The 27,923-nt window shown below is 42.4% G+C and overlaps 1 protein-coding gene across 3 annotated transcripts in view; it reads left to right on the plus strand.

Moving 5' to 3' along the window:
* The window catches only part of UCHL5 (ubiquitin C-terminal hydrolase L5), a 329,337-nt gene that overhangs the window by 167,141 nt on the left and 134,273 nt on the right, over nt 1-27,923 (plus strand). For all 3 annotated transcript variants that reach the window (XM_077278008.1, XM_077278006.1, XM_077278009.1), the window contains one exon: nt 7,220-7,350. In XM_077278008.1, coding sequence (XP_077134123.1) covers nt 7,220-7,350 — 131 coding nt within the window. The remainder of the gene's footprint in view (nt 1-7,219; nt 7,351-27,923) is intronic.

The raw sequence follows: 27,923 nt of genomic DNA on the forward strand, positions 1-27,923 counted from the left end.
GGGAAGATGGATGGAGCCATATACATGACCATTCTTGAAGAAAACCTGTTTGAGTCTGCAAAAGACCTGAGACTGGGACGGAGATTTGTCTTCTAACAAGACAATGATCCCAAACATAAAGCAAAATCTACAATGGAATCGTTCACAAATAAACATATCCAGGTGTTAGAATGGCCAAGTCAAAGTCTAGACCTCAGTCCAATCGAGAATCTGTGAAAAGAGCTGAAAACTGCTGTTCAAAAACGATCTCAATCAAACCTCACTGAGCTCGAGCGGTTTGCCAAGGGAGAATGGGCAAGAATTTCAGTCTTTCGATGTACAAAACTGATTTAGACATACCCCAAGCGACTTGCAGCTGTAATCGCAGCAAAAGTTGGCGCAACAAAGTATTAAGTTAAAGGGGCCGAATAATATTGCACGCCCCACTTTTTTCAGTTTTTGAATTTCTCTGAATCCTGTCGGGTTTGGGAAGGAGAAAGAAAAAAAAGAAAAAGCCGGCAATTGAATTACCGGCTTTTCACATATCTTACGCTGAATGAAATATAAATACAGTGTGTATGTGTATATATATATATATATATATGTGTATATATATCCACCTGATGACCCTCGTCCTGTAACAAAGGAAAAATAAAAACTCAACAATATCTCATACATTCCGTCGCTCAGGTCAAGTCCCACGAAGTAAATCCATCTGAAGGGGTTAAATCATTTTACAGCCAGGAGCTGGTAAAAGTTCCCACGCTCGAGTTCATATGAGGACATCCAGCAGAGGGCGCCTCACCGCAACCCAAGGTAACTACAGGTCACCCTGCTTTCCATTCATTCCCCGGGGTTTTACAGGCACGAGCACTGCTTTAGCAGAGCTCCTGGCTGTAAAATGATTTAACCCCTTCAGATGGATTTACTTCATGGGACTTGACCTGAGCGACGGAAGATATGAGATATTGTTGTTTTTTTATTTTTCCTTTGTTACAGAACGAGGGTCTTCAGGTGGATTACCAGTATAATAAAATATTACAACAACCTGTGTCTTTATTTCATTAAAATACTTGTAAATAATGTGTGTGTGTTTTATTAACCATTTCGTACTATTGGATTAATAATGGATAGGTGTCATAATTGACGCCTCTCCATTATTAATCTGGCTTAATGTCACCTTACAATAGCAAGGTGACATTAACCCTTCATTACCCCATATCCCACCGCTACACGGGAATGGGAAGAGAGAGGCCAAGTGCCAAAATAGGCGCATCTTCCAGATGTGCCTTTTCTGGGGTGGCTGGGGGTAGATGTTTTTAGCCAGGGGGGGGCCAATAACCATGGACCCTCTCTAGGCTATTAATATCTGCCCTCAGTCACTGGCTTTACCACTCTGGCGGAGAAAATTGCGCGGGAGCCCACGCCAATTTTTTCCGCGATTTAACCCTTTACTTTACAAGCTACAGCGCCCACATTTTGCACATACACACTACTAACATTAGTGTGGAATATGCAAAAAAAAAAAGGGATATGAGATGGTTTACTGTATGTAAACCATGTCTCATATCCTGTCGGGTTTGTGAAGGAGAAATGAAAAGCCGGCAATTGAATTACCGGCTTTTCTATAGAACACCGCTGTGTATTTCTCGCAAGTCACACTGCTGGTCCGTGTGTAATCCGTATTTTTGTCGCCCCCATAGACTTTCATTGGCGATTTTTTTTTTTTTTGTGCAATACGGTGACAAGCGCAGCATGCTGCGATTTTCTACGGCCGTAGAAGACCGTATAATACGGATCCATAAAATACGGCTAATAGGAGCTGGGACATAGAGAATCATTGGGCCGTGTGTTATGCGTATTTTACGGATGTATTTTCTGCGTTCATACGTCCGTAAAACTCGCTAGTGTGACGTCGGCCTAATACTGAGTGCATGTACTGCTGGTCAAAAACTCACAATAAGGACAAAGTAGTTGCACGAAATTGTATGTAATATATGTACTAGTGTTTGGGTAGTGCAAATTGTGCAAAATCTCAAGCAATTTAGTGGGCTAAGGCGCATATAATGAGCCGGTACTTACTGGTGCAATGTGCTGTAACAGGAGCCCAGTCTGCCGCCCCAGCCTATAAGATTTCAGAAATCTAGTGCACACAGAATGTTTTTTTGTTTTTTGTCATCAGGATTTTGTGCTTTGCTGCATTTTTTTTTTACATAGAACATGTCACTTCTTTCAGCGTTTTTGCTGCGTTTTTCACCCATTGACCCGTAGTTTCATAGCTGATGAAACAACGCTGCAAAACGCAGGTTGATTTTTTTTTTTTTTGCATAGGATTTGCTGCAGGAAAGTCAGTGACAGCAGTATAGGACCTTACCACAGTGATCAAAATGAACCAATAGCAAAAATATCCTATTGTTACCAAGTACCAGCCGGCAGATCTTGGCTGGCCATTTCATTCCAGGAAGATGACGTGGAAGGCCGGGGAACCCCAATTTTCTCTGTTCTGGTATGCTAGACCATATCAAATGAGAATAATGAATTGGGAAATCAGATTTTTTTTTTTTTTTGTGCTCGCCATTATTCAGTGAATAACGACGAATTTGGGTTGGTTTTGACCATCCCGTAACATGTTCTCTGGAGTCTCGCCTACCGCCGGTAGCAAAGACCCCCATGGATTTTCCAACGCTGGGGGCAGTATACACTTATTTCTCAGCATCTTGTTGGCGGTTGTTAAGGGCATGAGAATTAAGTTTGTGAAAATATAAAAAAGAAATTGGAGAAAATTATTAAACAAATTTTACCGCTATCATGAAGTACATGTCCCGAAAAAAGAGTCTATGAATCAGTGGGATCCGTTAAAATGTTCAACAGTTATTACCTACTAAAGCAGTGATGGGCAACTTTTTGAGCTTGGTGTGTCAAAATTCACCAAAAACAGGGCATAACTCGGGTGGAGTGTCACTTCAAGAAAAAAAAACAACATAATTTTAAGATATTTATAGGTTAAATAGCAAAAATTTAATTTTGTAATATAGAACTGTATTTAATAAATCAAAAACTAATTATTTAACTTACCTGCATAGTGACTTCTTTGTTCATCCATCAGCCAGTTTCTTTTGTTGGTCTTGATATTATTTAACTTGTTAAACTTCCTTTACTTAACCTTGTTTTTTTATTTTTTTGGGTTCTCCATCAGGGAGGCAGTGACAGAAGATAGAATTATAGGTAGCCAGTTAGCCCTGCAGACAATTAGGCGTTAACTAGCCTAACTGACCACAAGATGGCACATGCAACTGTATTTTAGGAAAGGGCAGGGTTAATAAGAAGAAATAGAATTATAGGTAGCCCCCAGAGATACGTTCCCCACGGCATTCTGCTTCTCCCTCTGCCAGAAGTTAGGTGAAAGACCCCCAACGGCCTAACAGAATTCCCTGAGCTAGACGCCCTGTGCTGGAGTTCTGTTGTTTTGACCTACAGACCTCCGGCACAGAGTATGTACACTACACTGCAGCAAATGTTTTATCCTCGGCTAGAGATGGGCGGACCCCTGGCTGTTCGGGTCATGCCGAACAGTTAAAGTTTGGCTCGGGTACCAGAATAGTACCCGGACCCTATTCACTTGAATGGGGGCCTGAACATCCAGTGTTTGCCACGCTGTCATGTGGATGAAAGCGCGGCAAACACCGCTTCTGATTGGCAGTGAAATCATCCCCGCCAGTCAGAGAGCCGTGGTTCCCATGCTGTCAAGACATCGTGAGCGCTCAGCTGTGATCGGAGGTATAAGGTTTACCTCCGATCACTGGTGTCAGCTGATGGGACTACTGATCCCATCATCTGACACCTGCTGCTGCTAATAACAGTGAGAGCAGGAGTGGCAGATTGGAGTATTCATCAGCCGCTCCTGCGTTGTAAGTAAATAATAAAAAAAAAATTGCGTGGGTTCCCCTGTATTTTTGATAACCAGCCAGGCAAAGCTCACTGCTAGGGGCTGCAGCCCTCAGTTGTCAGCTTCAACAAGGCCGGTCATTAAGAATAGAAGGGTCCCCACACTGAAAAGTCACATCTATTAGATGCACCAATTCTGGCGCTTTGCCCGGCTCTTCTCACTTCCCCTGTAGCGGTGGCAAGTGGGGTTCATATTTGTCGGGTTGATGTCACTTTTGTATTGTCAGGTGACATCAAGCCCATGGCTTAGTAATGGAGAGGTGCCTAGAAGACACCTATCCATTACTAATCCTGTATTTGTGTGGTAAATAAATACAGTCAGAATAAAGTCCCTTATTTGAAATAAGACTAAACACAGTTTTCCATTTTTATTTAAACACCTATTCCACCGAAGCCCTCGTACTCTTGTAATAAAACTAAAATAAAAACAACAATATACATGTCTTTCGTTCTGTCCCACGCCGTAATCCATGTCTGGGCGATACCATCTAGGTTGAAAACTTTTTATCCCCCAGACATGGATTACGGCACAGTTTTCCATTTTTATTTAAACACCTATTCCACCGAAGCCCTCGTACTCTTGTAATAAAACTAAAATAAAAACAACAATATACATGTCTTTCGTTCTGTCCCACGCCGTAATCCATGTCTGGGCGATACCGTCTAGGTTGAAAACTTTTTATCCCCCAGACATGGATTACGGCGTGGTACGGAACGACAGACAGGTATGATATATTTTTTTTATTTTAGTTTTATTACAGGAGAACGAGGGCTTTAGTGGAATAGGTTTTTAAATAAAAATGGAAAACTATGTTTAGTCTTATTTCAAATAAAGGACTTTATTCTGGCTGTGTCTTTATTTACCATACAACTATAGGATTAGCAATGGATAGGTGTCTTATAGATGCCTCTCCATTACTAAGCCATGGGCTTGATGTCACCTGACAATACAAAGGAGACATCAACCCCACAAATATAAACCCCAGTTGCAATAATTGGCTCTTTTAATAGATGTGACTTTTCTGGGCAGCTGCTATTTTTAGGCTGAGGGCGCCAATATCCATGGCTCCCCCACACCGTTTATTTAAATAATTTAAAAAAGTGTGGGGACCCTTCTATTCTTGATGACCTGCCTTGTTGAAGCTGACAGCTGAAGGTTGCAGCCCCCAGCAGTGAGTTTTGCCTGGCTGGTTATCAAAAATGCAGGGGAACCCATGCTGTTTTTTTTTTATTATTATTATTTATTTATTTACAGCGCAGGAGCAGCTGATGAATTCTCCCATCCGCCGCTCCTGTTCTCACTGTTAGGGCTCATTTCCACATGCGAGGCACACATCCGTATCTCGCATGTGGAAACCAAGCTCTGGCGCCGGCACTTTGGAGCGGAGCTGTGCAGCTCCATGTGTTCCTATGTGGCCGCACGCTCCGCTCTGGAGTGCCGGCTCAACAGCTTTGTTTCCACATGCGAGATACGGACGTGTGCCTCGCATGTGGAAATGAGCCCTTATTAGCTGCAGCAGGTGTCAGATTATGGGATCAGTAGTCACATCAGCTGACACCAGTGACCGGATGTAAACTTGATACCTCCGATCACAGCTGAGCGCTCACTCTGTCTTTTGACAGCGTGGGAACCGCGACTCTCTAACCGGCGGGGATGATTTCACCACCGATCAGAGGTGGTGTTTGTCGTGCTTCCAAGCACATGATAACGCGACAAACACTCGGTGTTTGGGCTGCCTAACCAGAACAGTAACATGGACTTCCTGGAGAACTCAGTGTTCGGTGTCCGTGCCCAAACAGTAGGTGTTCAGTACGCACGCCGAACTTTACTGTTTTTGTTCGCCCATCTCTATGCTCGGCTACCGCTCCTGGCCGTGCAGGAGCTGAGGATGAAACGTTTTTCTTGGCATGCAGCCTCCTGTCATCGAAAATGTCTACATGTGTCAGTGCTGACACGTGTGTCATAGGTTCGCCATCACGGTCCTAAAGTGATACTGGTCAATTTAAAAACCTTTGTTTTGTCATTAAGGGGTTAAATGTTTAGCCACATTCCCCAATCTTACCAAATTTTGTAATATCCAGAAGGATTAACGAAGCCTATAGGACTAGTTTTCTTCATGGAGAAAGTTGTTTTTTTTTGTCAGTTGTACTATATGTGTGGATTGTAAGTAAGATTCTGAAATTTGGCCTTTATTTTTTTTTGAAGATTGAGGCTGTTACTTGTTGTACAAGTATATATTCAGATTCCAGCATTTAACCTTACAGGAGTCAGTTTTATTACTCGCCTCCACTTGCGATTAAATTGGATAAATGCAATCCGATTAAAACTCGGATTGCTTTTATACCAATTTAATCCTATTGTTTTTGTTCTCAATTGTTTTTTTTTGTGCTCCGATCAGATTGCGACCGAGCAGGAAACAAATTGCAGCATGCCGAATTCAGATGGCATGCACCCATATAAGTCTATGGGTGCGTGTGAAACATCACACTGCACTCGGATATCACCCGAGTGCAATGAGTTTTCTGCCGATGTCTGCAGCAGAGGAGATGGAGAAATTACTTTCTCTGTCTCCTCCGCACCTGTGCTGCAATACTGTCATGCGAGGGGATCGGAGCACTGACACTCGGTTCACGCTCACAAGCAGAGCAGGAGCCATTAGCATTTTGTATCTGATACACTCACATCAGATGTGATTTGGCCTTAATCTGCAAGTCTTAAAGGGCACCTGTCACCCCTTTTTTTCCGTATGAGATAAAAATACTGTTAAATAGGGCCTGAGCTGTGCATTGCAATAGTGTATTTTGTGAACCCCGTTTCCCCACCTATGCTGCCGAAATACGTTACCAAAGTAGTCGTTTTCGCCTGTCAATCAGGCTGGTCTGGTCAGATGGGTGCGGTGTCTTCCCCCAGATCTTGCTTCGTTTTCCGTTGGTGGCGTAGGGGTGTGCGCATGTCCAAGGTCCCGAATCCACTGCACAGGGGAGTGAAAAGAGCACGATGTGCACTATTTCATTGGTGATCGGTGGGGGCAGCCATCTTCCTTTGTCCGCGCGTGCGCAGAAGCGGCGCTCTGCTGGTCGCGGCTTCAGGAAAATGGCCGCGGGATGCCGCGCGTGCGCAGATGGAGATCGCGGCGGCCATTTTCCTGAAGCAGAGATGCGAACTCTGGTGACAGGTTCCCTTTAAGCCCACTTGTATACCTGTCAGCATAAAAAAAACAAATGGGAGATCCTGACATAAAATATGGATGTAAAAACATGGGCAGCATAATTCATTTTTCCATATTTCTTACAGGCAACAAATGTTTGAATTTGATGCCAAGTCTTCAACAAGGGATGACGATGCTTTTCACTTTGTCAGCTATGTCCCTGTGAATGGCAGATTGTACGAGTTGGACGGGTTGAAGGAGGGACCCATTGATCTTGGTAAGATTGAAATGACATTGAAAGTCCTTAAACAGTTAATTTTAAACATTTTGCTTAGGCTACTTTCACACATCAGGTTTTCAGTGTCAGGCTAAATCCGGCTAATTTTCAAAAAACCGGATCAGGCGAATGTTGCCGCCGGATCAGGTTTTTTTTCCCATAGACTTGTATTCGTGCCGGATTGCACCAGATGACATTGCATTTCGTCCGGTTTTCGCCAGATCCGGCAAATCTGCCGCTTCCGGTTTCTTGAAAAAAACCGTCCATTGCAACGTTTTTTGTCTCCGGCGAAAAAGCCTGAAGCGCCGGATGCGGCTGTTTGCTAGAATGGAAGCCTATGGGAGCCGGAAGGTGGCGGATCCGCCGGCCTGATCCGGTTTTTTAAACTGAGCATTCTCCAATTTTTTTTTTTTTATCCAATAATCTAGATAGGCTAGCCGGATCCGTCAAAAAACGGATCCGTCGCATCAGTTTTTCACAATCTGCGCCGGATCCAGTTTTTCCAACATTCGCCGGATTTAGCCTGACACTGAAAACCTGATGTGTGAAAGTAGCCTTACTCAACCAATTTTCATTTTTACACTTTAATTTTTCTCCCCCCTTTTTTTTATGAATGACAGTTTCCATTTTACCATATTTTCTACTGAAAACTGGGGGAAAAAATCCAAGTTTGATTAACCCCTTCCTGACATCTGACGTACTATCCCGTCGAGGTGGGGTGGGCCCGTATGACCACCGACGGGATAGTACGTCATACGCGATCGGACGCGCTCACGGGGGGAGCGCGGCCGATCGCGGCCGGGTGTCGGCTGCATATTGCAGCTGACATCCGGCACTATGTGCCAGGAGCGGTCACGGACCGCCCCCGGCACATTAACCCCCGGCACACCGCGATCAAACATGATCGCAGTGTACCGGCGGTATAGGGAAGCATCGTGCAGGGAGGGGGCTCCCTGAGGGCTTCCCTGAGACCCCCGGAGCAACGCGATGTGATCGCGTTGCTCCGAGGGTCTCCTACCTCCTTCCTCGCTGCAGGTCCCGGATCCAAGATGGCCGCGGCATCCGGGTCCTGCAGGGAGAAAGGTGGCTTACCGAGCGCCTGCTCAGAGCAGACGCTGGTAAGCCTGCACCGATGTAAGTGAGATCGGTGATCTGACAGAGTGCTGTGCACACTATCAGATCATCGATCTGTAATGTCCCCCCCTGGACAAAGTAAACAAGTAAAAAAAAAAATTTTACACATGTGTAAAAAAAAATAATAATAATAAATTCCTAAATAAATAATAATAAAAAAAATATATTATTCCCATAAATACATTTCTTTATCTAAATAAAAAAAACAAAACAATAAAAGTACACATATTTAGTATCGCCGCGTCCGTAACGACCCAACCTATAAAACTGCCCCACTAGTTAACCCCTTCAGTAAACACCGTAAGAAAAAAAAAACGAGGCAAAAAACAACGCTTTATTACCATACCGCCGAACAAAAAGTGGAATAACACGCGATCAAAAAGACGGATATAAATAACCATGGTACCGCTGAAAACATCATCTTGTCCCGCAAAAAACAAGCCGCCATACAGCATCATCAGCAAAAAAATAAAGTTATAGTCCTGAGAATAAAGCGATACCAAAATAATTATTTTTTCTATAAAATAGTTTTTATCGTATAAAAGCGCCAAAACATAAAAAAATGATATAAATGAGGTATCGCTGTAATCGTACTGACCCGAAGAATAAAACTGCTTTATCAATTTTACCAAACGCAGAACGGTATAAACGCCTCTCCCAAAAGAAATTCATGAATAGCTGGTTTTTGGTCATTCTGCCTCACAAAAATCGGAATAAAAAGTGATAAAAATGTTCACGTGTCCGAAAATGGTACCAATAAAAACGTCAACTCGTCCTGCAAAAAACAAGACCTCACATGACTCTGTGGACCAAAATGTGGAAAAATTATAGGTCTCAAAATGTGGAGACGCAAAAACTTTTTTGCTATAAAAAGCGTCTTTTATTGTGTGACAGCTGCCAATCATAAAAATCCGATATAAAAAACGCTATAAAAGTAAATCAAACCCCCCTTCATCACCCCCTTAGTTAGGGAAAAATAAAAAAATTAAAAAAAATGTATTTATTTCCATTTTCCCATTAGGGCTAGGGCTAGAGTTAGGGTTTGGGCTAAAGTTAGGGTTTGGGCTAAAGTTAGGGTTAGGGCTAGGGTTAGGGCTGGAGGTAAAGTTAGGGTTAGGATTACATTTACGGTTGGGATTAGAATTATGGGTGTGTCAGGGTTAGGGGTGTGGTTAGGGTTACCGTTGGGATTAGGGTTAAGGGTGTGTTTGGGTTAGGGTTTCAGGTAGAATTGGGGAGTTTCCACTGTTCAGGCACATCAGGGGCTCTCCAAACGCGACATGGCGTCCAATCTCAATTCCAGCCAATTCTGCGTTGAAAAAGTAAAACAGTGCTCCTTCCCTTCCGAGCTCTCCCGTGCGTCCAAAAAGGGGTTTACCCCAACATATGGGGTATCAGCGTACTCGGGACAAATTGAACAACAACTTCTGGGGTCCAAGTTCTCTTGTTATCCTTGGGGAAAATAAAAATTTGGGGGGCTAAAAATCATTTTTGTGGGAAAAAATATGTTTTATTTTCACGGCTCTGCGTTGTAAACTCTAGTGAAACACTTGGGGGTTCAAAGTTCTCACAACACATCTAGATAAGTTCCTTGGGAGGTCTAGTTTCCAATATGGGGTCACTTGTGTGGGGTTTGTACTGTTTGGGTACATCAGGTGCTCTGCAAATGCAACATGACGCCTGCAGACCAATCCATTTAAGTCTGCATTCCAAATGGTGCTACTTCCCTTCCGAGCTCTGTCATGCGCCCAAACAGTGGTTCCCCCCCATATATGGGGTATCAGCGTACTCAGGACAAATTGGACAACAACTTTTGTGGTCCAGTTTATTCTGTTACCCTTGTAAAAATACAAAAGCTGGGGGCTAAAAAATCATTTTTGTGAAAAAAAAAAAAAGACTTTTTATTTTCACGGCTCTGCGTTATAATCTGTAGTGAAACACTTGGGGGTTCAAAGCTCTCAAAACACATCTAGATAAGTTCCTTAGGGGGTCTAATTTCCAAAATGGTGTCACTTGTGGGGGGTTTCAATGTTTAGGCACATCAGGGGCTCTCCAAACGCAACATGGCGTCCCATCTCAATTCCAGTCAATTTTGCATTGAAAAGTCAAATGGCGCTCCTTCCCTTCCAAGCTCTGCCATGCGCCCAAACAATGGTTTACACCCACATATGGGGTATCAGCGTACTCAGGACAAATTGCACAACATTTTTTGGGGTCCAATTTCTTCTCTTACCCTTGGGAAAATAAAAAATTGGGGGCGAAAAGATCATTTTTGTGAAAAAATATGATTTTTTATTTTTACGGCTCTGCATTATAAACTTCTGTGAAGCACTTGGTGGGTCAAAGTGCTCACCACACATCTAGATAAGTTCCTTAGGGGGTCTACTTTCCAAAATGGTGTCACTTGTAGGGGGTTTCAATGTTTAGGCACATCAGGGGCTCTCCAAACGCAACATGGCGTCCCATCTCAATTCCAGTCAATTTTGCATTGAAAAGTCAAATGGCGCTCCTTTCCTTCCGAGCTCTGCCATGCGCCCAGACAATGGTTTACACCCACATATGGGGTATCAGCGTACTCAGGACAAATTGCACAACATTTTTGGGGGTCCAATTTCTTCTCTTATCCTTGGAAAAATAAAAAATTGGGGGCGAAAAGATCATTTTTGTGAAAAAATATGATTTTTTATTTTTACGGCTCTGCATTATAAACTTCTGTGAAGCACTTGGTGGGTCAAAGTGCTCACCACACATCTAGATAAGTTCCTTAGGGGGTCTACTTTCCAAAATGGTGTCACTTGTAGGGGGTTTCAATGTTTAGGCACATCAGGGGCTCTCCAAACGCAACATGGCGTCCCATCTCAATTCCAGTCAATTTTGCATTGAAAAGTCAAATGGCGCTCCTTCCCTTCCGAGCTCTGCCATGCGCCCAAACAGTGGTTTACCCCCACATATTGGGTATCAGTGTACTCAGGACAAATTGTACAACAACTTTGGGGGTCCATTTTCTCCTGTTACCCTTGGTAAAATAAAACAAATTGGAGCTGAAATAAATTTTGTGTGAAAAAAAATTAAATGTTAATTTTTATTTAAACATTCCAAAAATTCCTGTGAAACCTGAAGGGTTAATAAACTTCTTGAATGTGGTTTTGAGCACCTTGAGGGGTGCAGTTTTTAGAATGGTGTCACACTTGGGTATTTTCTATCATATAGACCCCTCAAAATGACTTCAAATGAGATGTGGTCCCTAAAAAAAAAAAATGGTGTTGTAAAAATGAGAAATTTCTGGTCAAGTTTTAACCCTTGTAACTCCCTAACAAAAAAAAAATTTGGTTCCAAAATTGTGCTGATGTAAAGTAGACATGTGGGAAATGTTACTTATTAAGTATTTTGCATGACATATGTCTGTGATTTAAGGGCATAAAAATTCAAAGTTGAAAAATGGCGAAATTTTCTAAATTTTCGCCAAATTTCCGTTTTTTTCACAAATAAATGCAAGTTATATCGAATAAATTTTACCACTAACATGAAGTACAATATGTCACGAGAAAACAATGTCAGAATCGCCAAGATCCGTTGAACCGTTCCAGAGTTATAACCTCATAAAGGGACAGTGGTCAGAATTGTAAAAATTGGCCCGGTCATTAACGTGCAAACCACCCTTGGGGGTGAAGGGGTTAAATACTGAAAAAAATTCAGTTCTGCAATGTGTGTTTTTTTTTCGTTAAGACTTATGTTCCAGGGTAAAATTGTCCTGTTAGCATGATTACTGTAATACCAGACTTGCATACATTTTTTTACTGTACATTGTGAAAGAATATTCAGCTTCATGGGAAAAAAAAATTGGTTTGTTTCCTGTATTACGAGACTCATATCATTTTTATTCTTGCATCCATGGAGCTGAGTGAAGACTTGTATGTGGCGGGCTGATTTGTATAAATAAAACAATCTAGTAAATATGCTGTTATTGCTTATTATTGCTTTTTTTTGTGAGTTGTGATGCCCAAACAAAAGAAACAAACCCCACAATCCTGGTAGTTGTGTTTTTTTTTTTTTTTCCTCTTCACAGCACTCACTGTATGGGTTAATTTATATTTTGATAGACTGGGCTTTTACAAACCTGGGATAATATTTTTCTCTAATTGCCTCCACAACAGCACCACAGGAGGTTGCCTACCCATCCCAATTAGGGACAGGAAATACAAAGAGGTTTAATATCCCCACCCTTCCCTCCATTCTCAGTGGTTTTTCATACCCCTAGGGATGAAGAGGTTTCCGGGGATGCTGTGGCCAGGGAGCAGTCGCTTCTTTTTTTTTTTTTTTTCCATCCATTTCAGTAGTCAGGCAGACTAAGGTTCTAATCTCGGAGAGTGAGTCTTCTCTTAGAGCTGCATCTGCAGAGCCTGGGGCTGAACCCAGGCCTAGTGAGTATTGCTGGTATAGGTAGGTCCCTCTTTGGTGCAGGATCCGACCTCATGGCATCTCCCCTTTTTCTTTTAGGGGAACAAGGATCCTGCCCCAAAGGCTAAAAATAAGACTACAAATCGCAAATGTGCCATTTGTAATGAAATCCCATTTGCCCATAAAAAGCTTTCATGCCAGCTTTGCACAGAAGAGATTGTTAGAGGAGCAACCCTCTCTGATGGAAGAAGATGAATGGTGCATCAGGCGATTCCATTTTTCCTTGGCTTTCTTCTTTCAATTCTTACTGGGGCTCTATCTGGAACAAAAAAGAGGAAATATGACCCAAGGAATAGTTCGGATTCTGACACAGAGGTATCTGTCTATGGGGAATGGTTAGAAGAAGTTACTCTGAACTGCAGTAACACCAGGATAAGTTTTGTCATCAGAAGACATGGAGGAGCTTTTTTCGGCAGTAAGGAATACAATGCGAGTAGGAGAGGGAAAACAAATGACCCATACAATCGAAGATGAGATGTTCAGAGGATTAACCCCTTGACGACATTTGCAGTACATGTAGGTCATGAAAGGGAAGGACTTCCTGACCGATGCAGTACGTATACTTCATGGTTATCGCCCGCACAAAGGTGGCTGTGGGTCGGTGATCGCCACCGGGTGTCAGCTAACACCCGGTTCTCAGTGCTAGGAGTGGTCCCGCACCACTCTCGGCACTTTAACCCCCTAAATGCTGCAATCGAAATCATTTGCAGCATTTAGCAAGTGGGCAGAGGCGTAAAAAAAACCTTTGTGCTTGGATCGGATGCCCCACAGCGTCATCGCAGGGGTCCTAATCATTGCCATGATGACCCGATATTGTCATTTGAGCACCTTGAGGGGTGCAGTTTTTAGAATGGTGTCAATTTCCAGTATTTTCTGTCGTATAGGCCCCTCAGTCACTTAAATGTGATGTGGTCCCTAGAAAAATGGTTTAGTAAATTTTGTTGAGAATGAGAAATCGTTGATTAACTTTTAACCCTTCCTAGCAAAAAAAAATTGTGCTAATGTAAAGTAGACATGTGGGAAATGTTTTTAACTACGGTATTTTGTGTGAGATTAGTCTATGATTTAAGGGCATAAAATTAAAGTTTGAAATTTGCTACATTTTCCAAATTGTAAGAAAATACAAAGCTGCTCTCTAGATTGTATAGAATGGTAAATCTAGAACATTTGCAACTGCATTACTGCCATAGAACATTGGTTAAGTGTTATATTTTGTACATGTGGAATTTTGGAAAATTGGAAATGCAATATTGCTTTAGGAAAATTTACAGTAAAAAGGTACTTAGTACATACCGTAAATTGGCCAATGTATATGAGCCCAACTGCAATGTCAATGCAAACCTGATAGTTGGGTCCCTGTCCTGATAAGAGACCTCTCTTGGACTAAAAAGCGTACAGTATATGGAGCAGGAAGGAACCAGCTAGTTAAAACCACTTACTGTATATTCTCGTGTATAAGCCGAGATTTTCAGCACATTTTTTCTGCTGTAACCGCCCCCCTCGGCTTATACACGACTCAATTGTCCAGAACGCTGGAGGGGGAGCTGCAGGAGCCGAGCGGCTGTGGCACAGTGACAGCTTCAACTGCAGCCGCCGGCTAACGGATGACTTCATACTCACCCTCCGTCGCTCCATCTCCATCCTTGCATCTCCGTTGTCCCGGCACCAGCAACTCTCTTCTCCTGTGCTGAGCGGTCACGTGGTACCGCTCATTAAGGTAATGAATATGTACTCGTCTCCACTCCCATAGGCGTGAGGCGCATATTCATTACCCTAATGAGCGGTACCACGTGACCACTCAGCACAGGAGAGGAGAGCTGCTGGCGCCGGGACAAAGGAGATGCAGGGACGTTCAGTGAGGGTGAGTAGGATGGGGGGTGGGAGGGGCGGAATGTGAGCCATGCATACAAAGGGGGAGCCACATACCAGGACAGGGGGAGCCATGCATAGCAGACAGGACAAGGGGGAGCAACTCATGACAGGACAGGGGGAGCCACGCATACCAGGACAGGGGGAGCCATGCATAGCAAGACAAGGATGAGGGGACAATGCATACCTGGCTTATACTAGAGTCAATAAGCTTACCCAGTTTTCTGTGGCAAAAGAAGGTGCCTCTGCTTATACTCATTTCGGTTTGTACTTGAGTATATATGGTAAGTCTGATGGGATTGGGCATGGGAGTGCTCGTGTCACAGGAGTTTGCTACAGACAAAAAAAAAACTGACCAGCACCTCCCAACTAGTGTGAATAGGTGTCAGCTAACATAATAACTCTAAGAAAATCCGAAGCTGCACTCTGGATTGTTAAGAATAGTAAATCAAGAAAATTGGAACTGCTTTACTGCCATAGAACATTGCTTAAGTGCTATATTATGTACATGTGGAAAATTGGAAATTCAAAGTTGCCATAGGAAAATTAACAGTAAAATGAAGGTATATAGCACATAAATTTGACAATGTTTATGAGCCCAACTGCAACATCAATGTGAACTTTATAGTTGGGTCCCTGTCCTGATGTGATACCTAATTTTCACCAAATTCCTGCTTTTTTTTTTTTGTCTTCACAAACTCAAGTCATATTGATGACATTTTACCACTATCATGAAGTACACTATGTCACGAAAAAACAATCTCCGAATCACTGGGATCCATTGAAGCGTTAGTGTTATTACCACTTAAAGTGACACTAATCAGAATTGTAAAATTTGTCCTGGTCATGAAGGTGAATTACAGGCTCAAGGGTGAAGGGGTTGAGATAAAAAAGGAAGATTGTTTCCCATTCATGATAATGTACAGAATAGAAAGAGAGATTTCCGGTGGATGATGATATAGCCAAATACTGGACGGAGATTCCTAAAGTTGGATAACCAGGTGGCTAAAGGTGCAAAGAAAACTACACTTTCATTTGAAGTCTCTCACCAGTTCAAGGGTCCTCTGGACCTAAAAACGGATAACCTGTTGAGGAAATTTTGGGAGACGTTGGCGTCCTCACTGAAAACTAATGTTGCATCTTCTTGTATGACAAGGGCCATGTTCTGTTGGTTACAACAAATGGAAGATCATATCAATGGTGGCACCCCTATAGAAGATCTGGTGGCCTCATTGTCTCTTCAGAACGCAACGTGAATCCTAGCAGATTCTTCTGCGGAATCTGTTTGGATAGTGGTAAGGGCTTCGTTCCTATCAAATACCGCAAGAAGAGCCTTCTTGTTGAAATGTGGAGCAGGGAAATTCTATCCAAATCAAAATTGTGGTCTATCCCTTTTAGAGGAGCATAAGAATTTGGTCCAGCTCTGTATGATCTGAGAGAAAGGGGCTGATAAGAAGTTGCTTCCTGAACGAAAAACTTTAAAAAAAAAATACCATTTCGTCCACCACAGACTCAGATCCCGCAATTAAAGGGAATCTGGCACCTAATTTTTCACATATAAGCTGCAGCCACTGCCATTAGGGGCTTATCTACAGTGCTGTAGATAAGCCTCCGATGTAACCTGAAAGATATGAAAAACAAGTTATATTATACTCACCCAGGTGTGGTCTGGGTCCGATGGGTGTCGCAGGTCCGGATCCGGCGCCTCCCATCTTCATACGATGTCGTCATCCTCCTTGCTTCGTGTCGCGGCTCCTGCGCAGGCCTACTGATTTGCCCTGTTGAGGGCAGAGTACAGTACTGCAATAAAGCTCTGAGTTTTCCCGGCGAGTGCGCGCTGCAGTACTTCGATCTGCCCTCAACAGGGCATAGAATTACGCCTGTTCATGAGCCGCGACAGAAGCAAGGAAAAGGACGTCATCGCATGAAGATGGGAGGCCCCAGGCCTGAGACACCCATCGGACCTGGACCGCACCGGACTGCCCCTGGGTGAGTATAACTTACTTGTTTTTCTTACAGTGCCTTGCGAAAGTTTTCGGCCCCCTGGAACTTTCCAACCTTTTCCCATATATCATGCTTCAAACATAAAGATACCAAATGTAAATTTTTGGTGAAGAATCAACAACAACTGGAACACAATTGTGAAGTTGAACGAAATTTTTTGGTTATTTTAAATTTCTGTGGATATTCAAAAACTGAAAAATGGGGCGTGCAATATTATTTGGCCCCTTTACTTTCAGCGCAGCAAACTCACTCCAGAAGTTCATTGTGGATCTCTGAATGATCCAATGTTGTCCTAAATGCCTAATGATGATAATTATAATCCATCTGTGTGTAATCAAGTCTCCGTATAAATGCACCTGCTCTGTTATGGTCTCAGGGTTCTGTTTGAATCACAGAGAGCATCATGAAGACCAAGGAACACAACAGGCCGGTCCATGACACTGTTGTGGATAAGTTTAAAGCTGGATTTGGATACAAAATGATTTCCAAAACTTTAAACATCCCAAGGAGCACTCTGCAAGTGATCATATTGAAATGGAAGGAGTATCATACCACTGCAAATCTACCAAGACTCGGTGTCCCTCTAAACTTTGATCTCAAACAAGGAGAAGACTGATCAGAGATGCAGCCAAGAGGCCCATGATCACTCTGGATGAACTGCAGAGATCTACAGCTGAGGTGGGACAGTCTGTCCATAGGACAACAATCAGTTGTACACTGCACAAATCTGGCCTTTATGGAAGAGTGGAAAGAAGAAAGCCATTTCTCAAAGATATCCATAAAAAGTGTCATTTAAAGTTTGCAACAAGCCACCTGGGAGACACACCAAACATGTGGAAGAAGGTGCTCTGGTCAGATGAAACCAAAATCGAACTTTTCGGCAACAATGCCAAACGATATGTTTGGCGTAAAGGCAACACAGCTCATCACCCTGAACACACCATCCCCACTGTCAAACATGGTGGAGGCAGCATCATGGTTTGGGGCTGCTTTTCTTCAGCAGGGACCGGGAAGATGCTTAAAATTAATGGGAAGATGGATGGAGCCAAATACAGGACCATTCTTGAAGAAAACCTGTTTGAGTCTGGAAAAGACCTGAGACTGGGACGGAGATTTGTCCTCCAACAAGACAATGATCCCAAACATAAAGCAAAATCTACAATGGAATGGTTCACAAATAAACTTATACAGGTGTTAGAATGGCCAAGTCAAAGTCCAGACCTCAATCCAATCGAAAATCTGTGGAAAGAGCTGAAAACTGCTGATCATAAACTATCTCTATCAAACCTCACTGAGCTCGAGCTGTTTGCCAAGGAAGAATGGGCAAGAATTTCAGTCTCTCGATGTTCAAAACTGATTTCGACATACCCCAAGCGACTTGCAGATGTAATCGCAGCAAAAGTTGGCGCAGCAAAGTATTAAGTTAAAGGGGCCGAATAAAATATTGCACGCCCCACTTTTCAGTTATTGAATTTCCACAAAAATTTTAAATAACCAATAAATTTCGTTCAACTTCACTATTGTGTTCCACTTGTTGTTGACTCTTCACCAAAAATTTACATTTGGTATCTTTGTTTGAAGCATGATATGTGGGAAAAGGTTGAAAAGGGGGCCAAATACTTTCGCAAGGCACTGTATCTTTCAGGTTACATCGGGGGCTTATCTCCAGAATTACAGAATGCTGTAGATTAGCCCCTATTGGCGGTGGCCACAGCTTATATGTGAAAAATGAGGTGACAGATTCCCTTTAAGAAGGAAAGGTAAATCAAGTCACTGGAGTTGTCCCAAAGGAGAAAGAGGAAAAAATATTTTTCAGAGCCAACGTCCAGATAGACAATGACTCCAAACAAGTAGGAGGCAGAATTTTGGAGTTCCTCTGTGGCATAAAATATCTTCAAATTTGAAAATTCTGGAATCAGAGTGGGAACAAAAATTGTTTTCCTCTTTTCCCACCTCAAAAGCTTGAAGTAATATTCCTACCATCTTCGAAGTTACAGAAGATCCTAATCGCAGGGCTCTAGGACCTGCAAGCTTCGGGAGTAATTTCCTCAGTTACAGATTCGGAACAAGGCAAAAACCATTATTCCCACCTATTTATCATAAAATAAAAACAAATGGGTCCCACAAAATCATTATATATCTGAAGCTCCTGAATCGGCACATCGTGTACAGAAGGTTCAAAATGGATTCTATAAGATCCATGGACCCATTAATAGGCAGAGACTTTGTCATGGCAACTATCGATCTGCAAGATGCTAACTATTCTATCCCCATAAATCCAGATTATTGGAGATTCCTGCAGTCTTTCTAGGTATAAAAAAAAATTGTTTGTTTTCCGTTCAGTGTCCTTCCTTTCGGGATTTCTTTAGCTCCTTGAATAGTCACAAAAATCATGGCAGAGGTGGTGGCGTTCATCAGGAAGCAAGACCTTTGCATCCCTTATCTGGATGATTTTCTAATTATGGCTCCCTCTCTTCCATGTCGCAGAAATCATCTCCAGATTCTAACATCCTTGGGTTGGATCATAAATCAAGGAAAATCAGATCTGACTACCTCCACCAAGAAAGTCTTCTTAAGGGATTCTCTTAACCCCTTTACCCCCGAGGGTGGTTTACATATTAATGACCAAGCCAATTTTTATAATTCTGTCCAACTGTCCCTTTATGAGGTCATAACTCTGGAACTCTTCAATGGATCCCGGTGATTCTGACAATATTTTTTTTTCATGACGTATTGTACTTCATGTTAGTGGTAAAATTTCCTTGATATGACTTGCGATTGTTTGGGGAAAAAAAATGGAAATTTGGCAAAAATGTTGAAATTTTCGCTATTTTCCAACTTTGACTTTTCATGCCCTTAAATTACACAGATATGTCACACAAAATACTTAATAAGTAACATTTTCCAGATGTCTACTTTGCATTAGCACAATTTTGGAAGCAAATTTTTTTTTTGTTAGGAAGTTGTAAGGGTTAAAGGTTAAACAGCGATTTCTCATTTTTACACCCTTTTTTTTTTTTTTTTTTTTTTTGTAGGGACCACCTTACATTTGAATTCACTTTGAGGGGCCTATATGATAGAAAATACCGCAAAGTGACACCATTTTAAAAACTGCACCCCTCAAGGTGCTCAAAGCCACATTCAAGATGTTTATTAACCCTTCAGGTGCTTCACAGGAATATTTGAAATGTAAAAAAAAAATAAAAAAAATAACATTTAACTTTTTTCACAAAAAATGTAATTCAGACCAATTTTTTTTTAATTTTACCAAGGGTAACAGGAGATATTGGACCCCAAAAGTTGTTGTGCAATTTGTCCTGAGTACGTTGATACCCAATATGTGCAGGTAAACTACTGTTTTGGCACATGGCAGAGCTCGGAAGGGAAGGAGCCCTGTTTTACTTTTTAAACGCAAAATTGGCTGGAATTAAGATTGGACGCCATGTCACGTTTGGAGAGCCCCTGATGTGCCTAAAAAGTGGAAAAAGTCCCCCACAAGTCACATCATTTTGGAAACTAGACCCCCTAAGTAACTTATCTAGATATGTGGTGAGCACTTTGAACCCCCAAGTGCTTCACAAGTTTATACCGTAGAGCCGTAAAAATAAAAAATCATATTTTTTTCACAAAACTATTTTTGCCCCCAATTTTTTATTTTCCAAAGAGTAACAGAAAAAATTGGACCCCAAAAATGATTGTGCAATTTGTACTGAGTAAGCTGATTCCCCATATGTGGGGATAAACCACTGTTTGTGCGTATGACAGAGCTCAGAATTGAAGGAGCGCCAGATTTTCCTGTTATGGTTTACAGGTGCCATGACCCACTAGGAGAGCCCATGAGGTGCCAAACGGCAGAAAACTGACCCCATTTTACGTACTACACCTCTCAATGAATTCATCTAGGGATGCAGTGATCATATTGACTAAATGGGTGTCACAGAATTTTATACCATTCGGCAGCGAGGACAGAATACTGTATATACTCGAGTATAAGCTGAGATTTTCAGCCCATTTTTAAGGCTGAAAGTGCCCCTCTCAGCTTATACTCGAGTCATTGTCCCTGGGGGGTCGGCGGGGGAGGGGGAGCGGCGGCTGTGACATACTCACCTGCTCCTGGTGCGGTCCCTGCATCTCTGGTCTCCGGGCGCTGCCAGCTTCTTCCAGCGTTGAGTGGCCACATGGTACCGCTCATTACAGTAATGAATATGGACCCAACTCCACTCCCATAGGGGTGGAGCCGCATATTCATTACTGTAATGAGCGGTAACAGTGACCGCTCAACGCTGGAAGAAGCTGTCAGTGCCCGGAGACCGGAGATGGCAGGGTCCGCGCCAGAAACAGGTGAGTATAATGGGGATGGGGAGCACTGCGCAATATTCACCTCTCCTGGTTCCGGCGCCGCTTCGTCTTCCGCGTCCTCTGCAGTGACGCTCAGGTCAGAGGGTGCGATGACGTGGTTAGTGAGCGCGCCGCCCTCTGCCTGAACGTTAGTGCAGAGGATGCGGAAAGCACAGCGACGCCGGAACAGGCACAGCGACGCCGGAACAGGCACAGCGACGCCGGAACGAGGACAGGTGAATATAGCAAGTGCCGGGGGCCTGAGCAACGAGAGGTGAGTATGTTATTTTTTTTTTTTTTTTTTTTAATCACAGCAACCGCATATGGGGCAAATATCTCTATGGAGCATCTTATGGGGCCATATTCAAAGTTTGTGCATCATTATATTGGGCAAATATCTCTGGAGCATCTTATGGGGCCCTTATTAACCTTTATGCAGTACTGTATGGGGCAAATGTGTCTATGGAGCATCTTATGGGGCCATTATTAACTTTTGTGCAGCATTATATGGGGCATATTTTAATATGGAGCGTCTTATGGGGCCCATCATGAACTGTATTGAGCATTATATTGGGCTCCTGATTCAATATGGATATTCAAAAACACTTAACCTACTGATGTCTCAATTAATTTTACTTTTATTGGTACCTATTTTTATTTTTGAAATTTACCGGTAGCTGCTGCATTTTCCACCCTAGGCTTAAACTCGAGTCATTAAGGTTTCCCAGTTTTTTGTGGCAAAATTAGGGGGTCGGCTTATACTCGGGTTGGCTTATACCCGAGTATATACGGTAACTGCATTTTTACCACCAAATTTTGTTTTCGCCAAAGATTTTACATTTTCACACAAGAAGTGGTAAAAATGACAATAAAATTTGTCCGACAATTTCTACTGAACGTGGCAGTACCCCATATGTGGCTGTACAGTGATACTTAGACATGCGGAGGAACTGAGCGCTATTTGCCTATTCAAGTGAATGGGTCTGTATACTTGTCAGTGTGTTTCCACGGACCGTGTGTTTCCACAGACCGTGTGTCCGTGGGCAAAACACGCTGACATGTCCATTTTTTAATGTGAGCACAGGCCATAAAATGTCCCGCACACGTGCATGCACATAAGGCCTCTTTCACACTTGCGTCGGTTTGGGTCCGTCGATATGCGTCGGGCCGACTTACCGACGCATGTTGTGAAATTTGTGCACGACGTGGGCAGCAGATGCAGTTTTTCAATGCATCCGCAGCCCATTCTGAAGTCCGGGGAGGAAGGGGGCAGAGTTTCGGCCGCGCATGCGCGGTAGAAAATAGCGGACGCGATGGACAAAAAACCGTTCACTTGAACGTTTTTTTGTGCCGACGGTCCTCCAAAACACGACGGATCTGTTGTACGATGGACGTGACGTGTGGCCATCCGTCTCGATCCGTCACTAATACAAGTCTATGGGCAAAAAACGTATCCTGTGGGCACATTTGCAGGATCCGTTTTTTTTGTCCAAAACGACGGATTGCTAAAAACGCTAGTGTGAAAATAGCCTTGCACACATGGATGTCATCCATGTGACACGCATCGGCACCGGAGAAGAAGCGTTACAGTAAGCGCTGTTCCCCGGCGCCGGGTGCTGAACACTGTTCTCTTCATTCTTCCCTGCTCTGCTGGCGATCGGCGCGTGCAGGGGAGAATGATGAGTTACAGTTAATAAGTAATAAAAGAGACAACAGGCGGCGGCTGATAAGACTATTACTCTCATCAGCCTACCCCCGCTGCTGCTAATAAGAGTCACAGCTGGAGCGGTGGATGGAAGTATTCATCTGACGCTCCTGCGCTGTAAATGGATACGGTAATTTAAAAAAAAAAGTGGCGTGGGTTCCCGCGTATTTTTGATAACCAGACAGACAAAACTGAACCCTCAGCTGTGGGCTTCAACAAGGTTGGATATCAAAAATAGAAGGGTCCCCATGTCATTTTATTAAATTATTTAAATAATTTCAAAAAACTGTGTGGGGTCCCCCCCCATTTTTGACAACCAGCCTTGCTAAAGCTCACAGCTAGGGTTGAGCAACTTTTACTTTTTTAGGATCGAGTCGGGTTTCGTGAAACCCGACTTTCTCAAAAGTCGGATCGTGTGAAATCGGCCGATTATTGTGAAAAGTCGGGGGGCCGACCGAAACACGAAACCCAATGCAAGTCAATGTGGATTTTTTTATTTTTTTTTCTGTCTCTCTCTCCCTCTCTCCCTCTCTCCCTCTCTCCCTCTCTCCCTCTCTCCCTCTCTCCCTCTCTCCCTCTCTCCCTCTCTCCCTCTCTCCCTCTCTCCCTCTCTCCCTCTCTCCCTCTCTCTCTCTCTCTCTCTCTCTCTCTCTCTCTCTCTCTCTCTCTCTCTCTCTCTCTCTCTCTCCAAAACGGTAAGATGGCGTTTATACCCCCACCCCCTGTGACGCTGCATTAAACAAGACGAGAACTATGTCATCACGCTGCCCACACTCGTTCATTGGCTGAAAAAATGGCGGTTAAAGCGTCATACGAAACGCGACTTTGGCGCGAACATCGCCGACCGCATGGCCGATCCCACACTGGGATCGGCTCGGGTTTCACGAAACCCGACTTTGCCGAAAGTCGGCGACTTATGACATTGACCGATCCGTTTCGCTCAACCCTACTCACAGCTGAGGGCTGGTATTCTCAGGCTGGTAAGGAGCCATGGATATTGACATCCCCCAAGTCTAAAAATAGCAGCCCGCAGATGCCCAGAGAAAGCACATCTATTAGATGCGCCAATTCTGGCTCTTTGCCCGGTTCCTCCCACTTGCCCTGTAGCAGTGGCAAGTGGGGCAATCGTTTTGCGGTGAAATCAAGCCCACACCTTAGTAATGCAGAAGCGTCTATAGGACACCTATCCATTACTAATCCTATAGTTGTAATGTAAAATAAAGACACAGCCAGAATAAAGTCTTCTGGCTGTGTCTTTATTTTCGCAGGCTTGTTTTTTGCTGGACAACATTACTTTTTCAGCGGTTCCATGTTTATTTATATCCATCTTTTTGATCACGTGTTATTCTACTTTTTGTTTGGCGGTATGATAAAGTATTGTTTTTCGCCTTTTTTTTTTTTTTTTTTTTTTTAATGGTGTTCTCTAAAGGGGTTAAATAGTGGGGCAGTTTTTTAGGTTGGATCATTACGGACGTAGCGATATCAAATGTGTAGTTTTATTTATTTTTTTTTCAGTCAAATATTTAGTGAACGAATATATTGATTTTTTATATATATATATATATATATATATATATATATATATATATATATATATATATATATATATATATATATATGTATATATATATATTTTTTTACAATTATTTAAAAAAATTTTTTTACTTTTTTACTTTGTCCTGCTATGGGACAATCATTTTATGCAGGCTGATCGCTGCTATAGCATGCAGATGAAGCAGCATCTGCATGCTATAGAAGCGGTCAGCCCTACATTTAGTGCACTGACACTGAGAGACTACCTGATCATGCACTGCGCATGACAAAGTTTCTTGGCTCTGGTGACCCGGATGTCGTCATGATGACATTGGGTTACCATGGGAGCGATCAGGTCCTCGCGGCACGCTGCGGGCTCTCAGATACAATGGCAGAGAGGCTGTCGGCCTCTGCACCAGCTTCCGAAATGCTGCATTGTGTTCGATCGCACTATTTCAGGGGTTAAAGTGCTGGGAGCGATCTGTGACCGCTACTGGCACCTAGTGCCGGGTGTCAGCTGTGAGAATCAGCTGACACTTGGAGGCGATCGGCCACGCACCCTCTGAGTGCGCAGCCAATGGCGATGATGTACTATCCCGTCCATGGTCAGACAGGCCTAGGTCACATTGACGGGGTAGTACATTGGATGTCAGAGAGGGGTTAAATTCTCAGGCGGGTCATTCCATATCAAGTGATCCAAATATGAATATTTTTTTTACCTTACGTCTTTAGATCTTTTTTATTTTTTGTTTTTATGAAGTACAACTTTAGTTAATTACAAATTAAAAGTTTAAATTTTTTTTCTTCATCAGTTAATTTTTTACAGATTTTTAAAGTTTTGAAAAAGCATGGATTTTGGCCTGGTATGGCTTTACATTTTTTATCATATCTCGGGCTAGAATTAAGATATAGAGGTGGGAGAGGCATCATTTTTCTCAGAACGGTACTGGCTTTCATTTGATATGTCACAAGACTATGTTTCTTTATATTTTGTTTTGGAGAAATCAAATTAAAAATTTTGATGCGCAATTCTGAAAAAAACGTATGTTTTAAAATTGTGAAAACATGCATGTGTGTTACTTGTGTCCTTGTTTATATTTGTACAGGGATTCAACTTGGGATCTATCACATTTGTATTTTTTTTTTAAGCCTTGAATCATCTGATTTTATGTTTGTGTGAGTTTCTTCCCTTTTTCTTTTCAAATTACAACTTACTGCATTGAACATTTATATGTAACAATAAAGAAACACAAAAAACAAATACCAAAGTGCCAGAATAAATACATCTTAATCATCATAACAACTTGCTCAGCATTTTCAACCTGAATTCATTGAACAAGCCAAAAGATAAAAGGTGATCACATCCTCAAGTGTGATTTTCTAAATACAGTCTCGTCCTAATTATATGTTAAAAACAAGATTCAAAGAACCAATATTTCTACCACCTATTTATACATGGAACAATTTTTTTTCTACTATATCACTAAACGTCATTTCTGAAGTGTTTAAGAAGAATAGTCCAGTAGTTAAATCCTCGTACTATAAAATATGAACTAATCAAACAATTAATAGTAGGTTTTTACACTGGCCTTCTATCATGTGTCCCTTCTAGTGGATGAAATGTCATCTTGCCCATAAGCGCTCCCTAGCAATGGCCGTTTCCTTTTGTGTCAAAGCATGTGCGGCTGTCATGGTGTTCGGCTCCACCTGAGTTATATCTGATTTTTGTTCACTTTTAGAATGTCTGATTTTCTTGGATACACAAAGGACGGCGCTGGACCGGAAGGTGCAGAAAAGTCACTTCTACGTCTTCATTTTCACAATCTTTGGAGAGTCCAGTAGCCACCAGCGCCGATCATATTCACAGGTCACATAGCCAGTTGTCATCCATTGCCGATCTTGTGCCGCCTTCTACCACGTCATGGACGTCACTGTCTTTATTTCCACTACATGGGATGACAGTCCGGTATTGCTGAGTCCCCTGTGATGGGTTCTGCTTCCTGTAACCAATATAACAAACTCTCCTCCTCTTCGTAGTCCTGGTTTGTACAATACATGAACTGGATGTTAAGAATATTTTTCTCCCTCCATTTGAGGAGTTGCCTGGGTGATAAGATTTGGTGTGGATACGGTCTGTGGAGGCCCGAGCTGCCGGCCTGTCATCTGCTCTGCAGTCACCGTCTACCCCTGGTCATTCTCATCCCTAACAAAGCTTTCTCCTCTGTCCTCTCCTGCTTCTATGTGGTAACATAATAAAATAATACAGTAATATCTAGCAATCATGGATTATTTGGTAAATATAGACCCCACACTGTTAGACCACAGGCTGAACAGATCTGAAATCAAGATTTTTGAACTGACAATGTAATAGTTTTATTTTTTAAAATATGATCCCATAATGATCCCATCTTGTATTTTGGTACAGATGTGAATAGGAGCATAGCAGGGACATGTGCAGTTTTTGAAATTTTTAAATTAAACGTTTTTTTCGGAAATGCGTTTTAAAGTTTTGTGCCTGCATTCGCATACGTAAATTATTATCAAAGATACCCTTGTGACATATCTGGTGAAAGCCTGTACTGTTCTGAGTAGAATGGTGTTTATTTTGTTTCTCTATCTCTTTTCTAGCCTGAGTTATGGGGAGAAATGTAAAGGCAGGCAACACCGAAATTCGCACTTTTTCCGAACTTTGAAAATCAATAAAAAATAAAAAAAAAAATTCTAGAATTTTTTTTTCTTCGCATTTTGCATTCTCTGACACACTATTACCAAATAACAAAATCTCAAAAGAATTAAAAATATAGTGGTAAAAATCATTGGTTCACTTGACATGGAATGACTGAGGCTCAAATCTACTCTCTTCTGGTACCCAAACGGCTGCATATAAGATCCAAAATTCGAATTCTTAAGAAACAATCAAACAGTATCTAGAAGATTTGCGATGTTTGTCTTGTGATCTATGACAGCATGAATATAAGAAGTTCCCTAGGGTCCGGCTCATGCAAGAGACCTACAGAGCTTCATTCTTTCTCTCTGGGACAGAACTCCAGGCTCACTCTGCAAAAGAATTTGCTTACCTTATCATGTGAAAGCATTGCTCGTCTGGTGGCTCAACCCAGAGAATGTGGCGAAAGGAGCATCCTTGGTTCAGTATCACCTTTTATCAGTAACAAGGGATGCCAGCAAGAGGGGTTCGGGAGCAGTTATATCTCCTTCCAAGATGTCTTGCCGAATGACATGGATAGGCAGCCCTCAAACTACAGAGAATTAAGAGCTGTGGAAAAAGCACTCAGATCAGCAAAATCTTTACTTTAGGGAACCCAAGACAAAATGTATCCCGACAATATGACTAGTGTCTCACTTACGACTTCAAGGGAGCATGAAGTACGGGAACCTGCGAGAGATCTCTGCATGGATTTTTAGGTGGGTAGAACATCACCTCCTGTTCTTGTCGGCCCTACACCTAAAAAAAAAAAAAAAAAAAAAAGGATCCGACAATATTCAAGCAGACTTCTTAAGAAGAATAGATTAT

The sequence above is a fragment of the Ranitomeya variabilis genome, chromosome 8 (genome assembly GCF_051348905.1).
Source record: "Ranitomeya variabilis isolate aRanVar5 chromosome 8, aRanVar5.hap1, whole genome shotgun sequence".
NCBI classification, from domain to species: Eukaryota; Metazoa; Chordata; class Amphibia; order Anura; family Dendrobatidae; genus Ranitomeya; species Ranitomeya variabilis.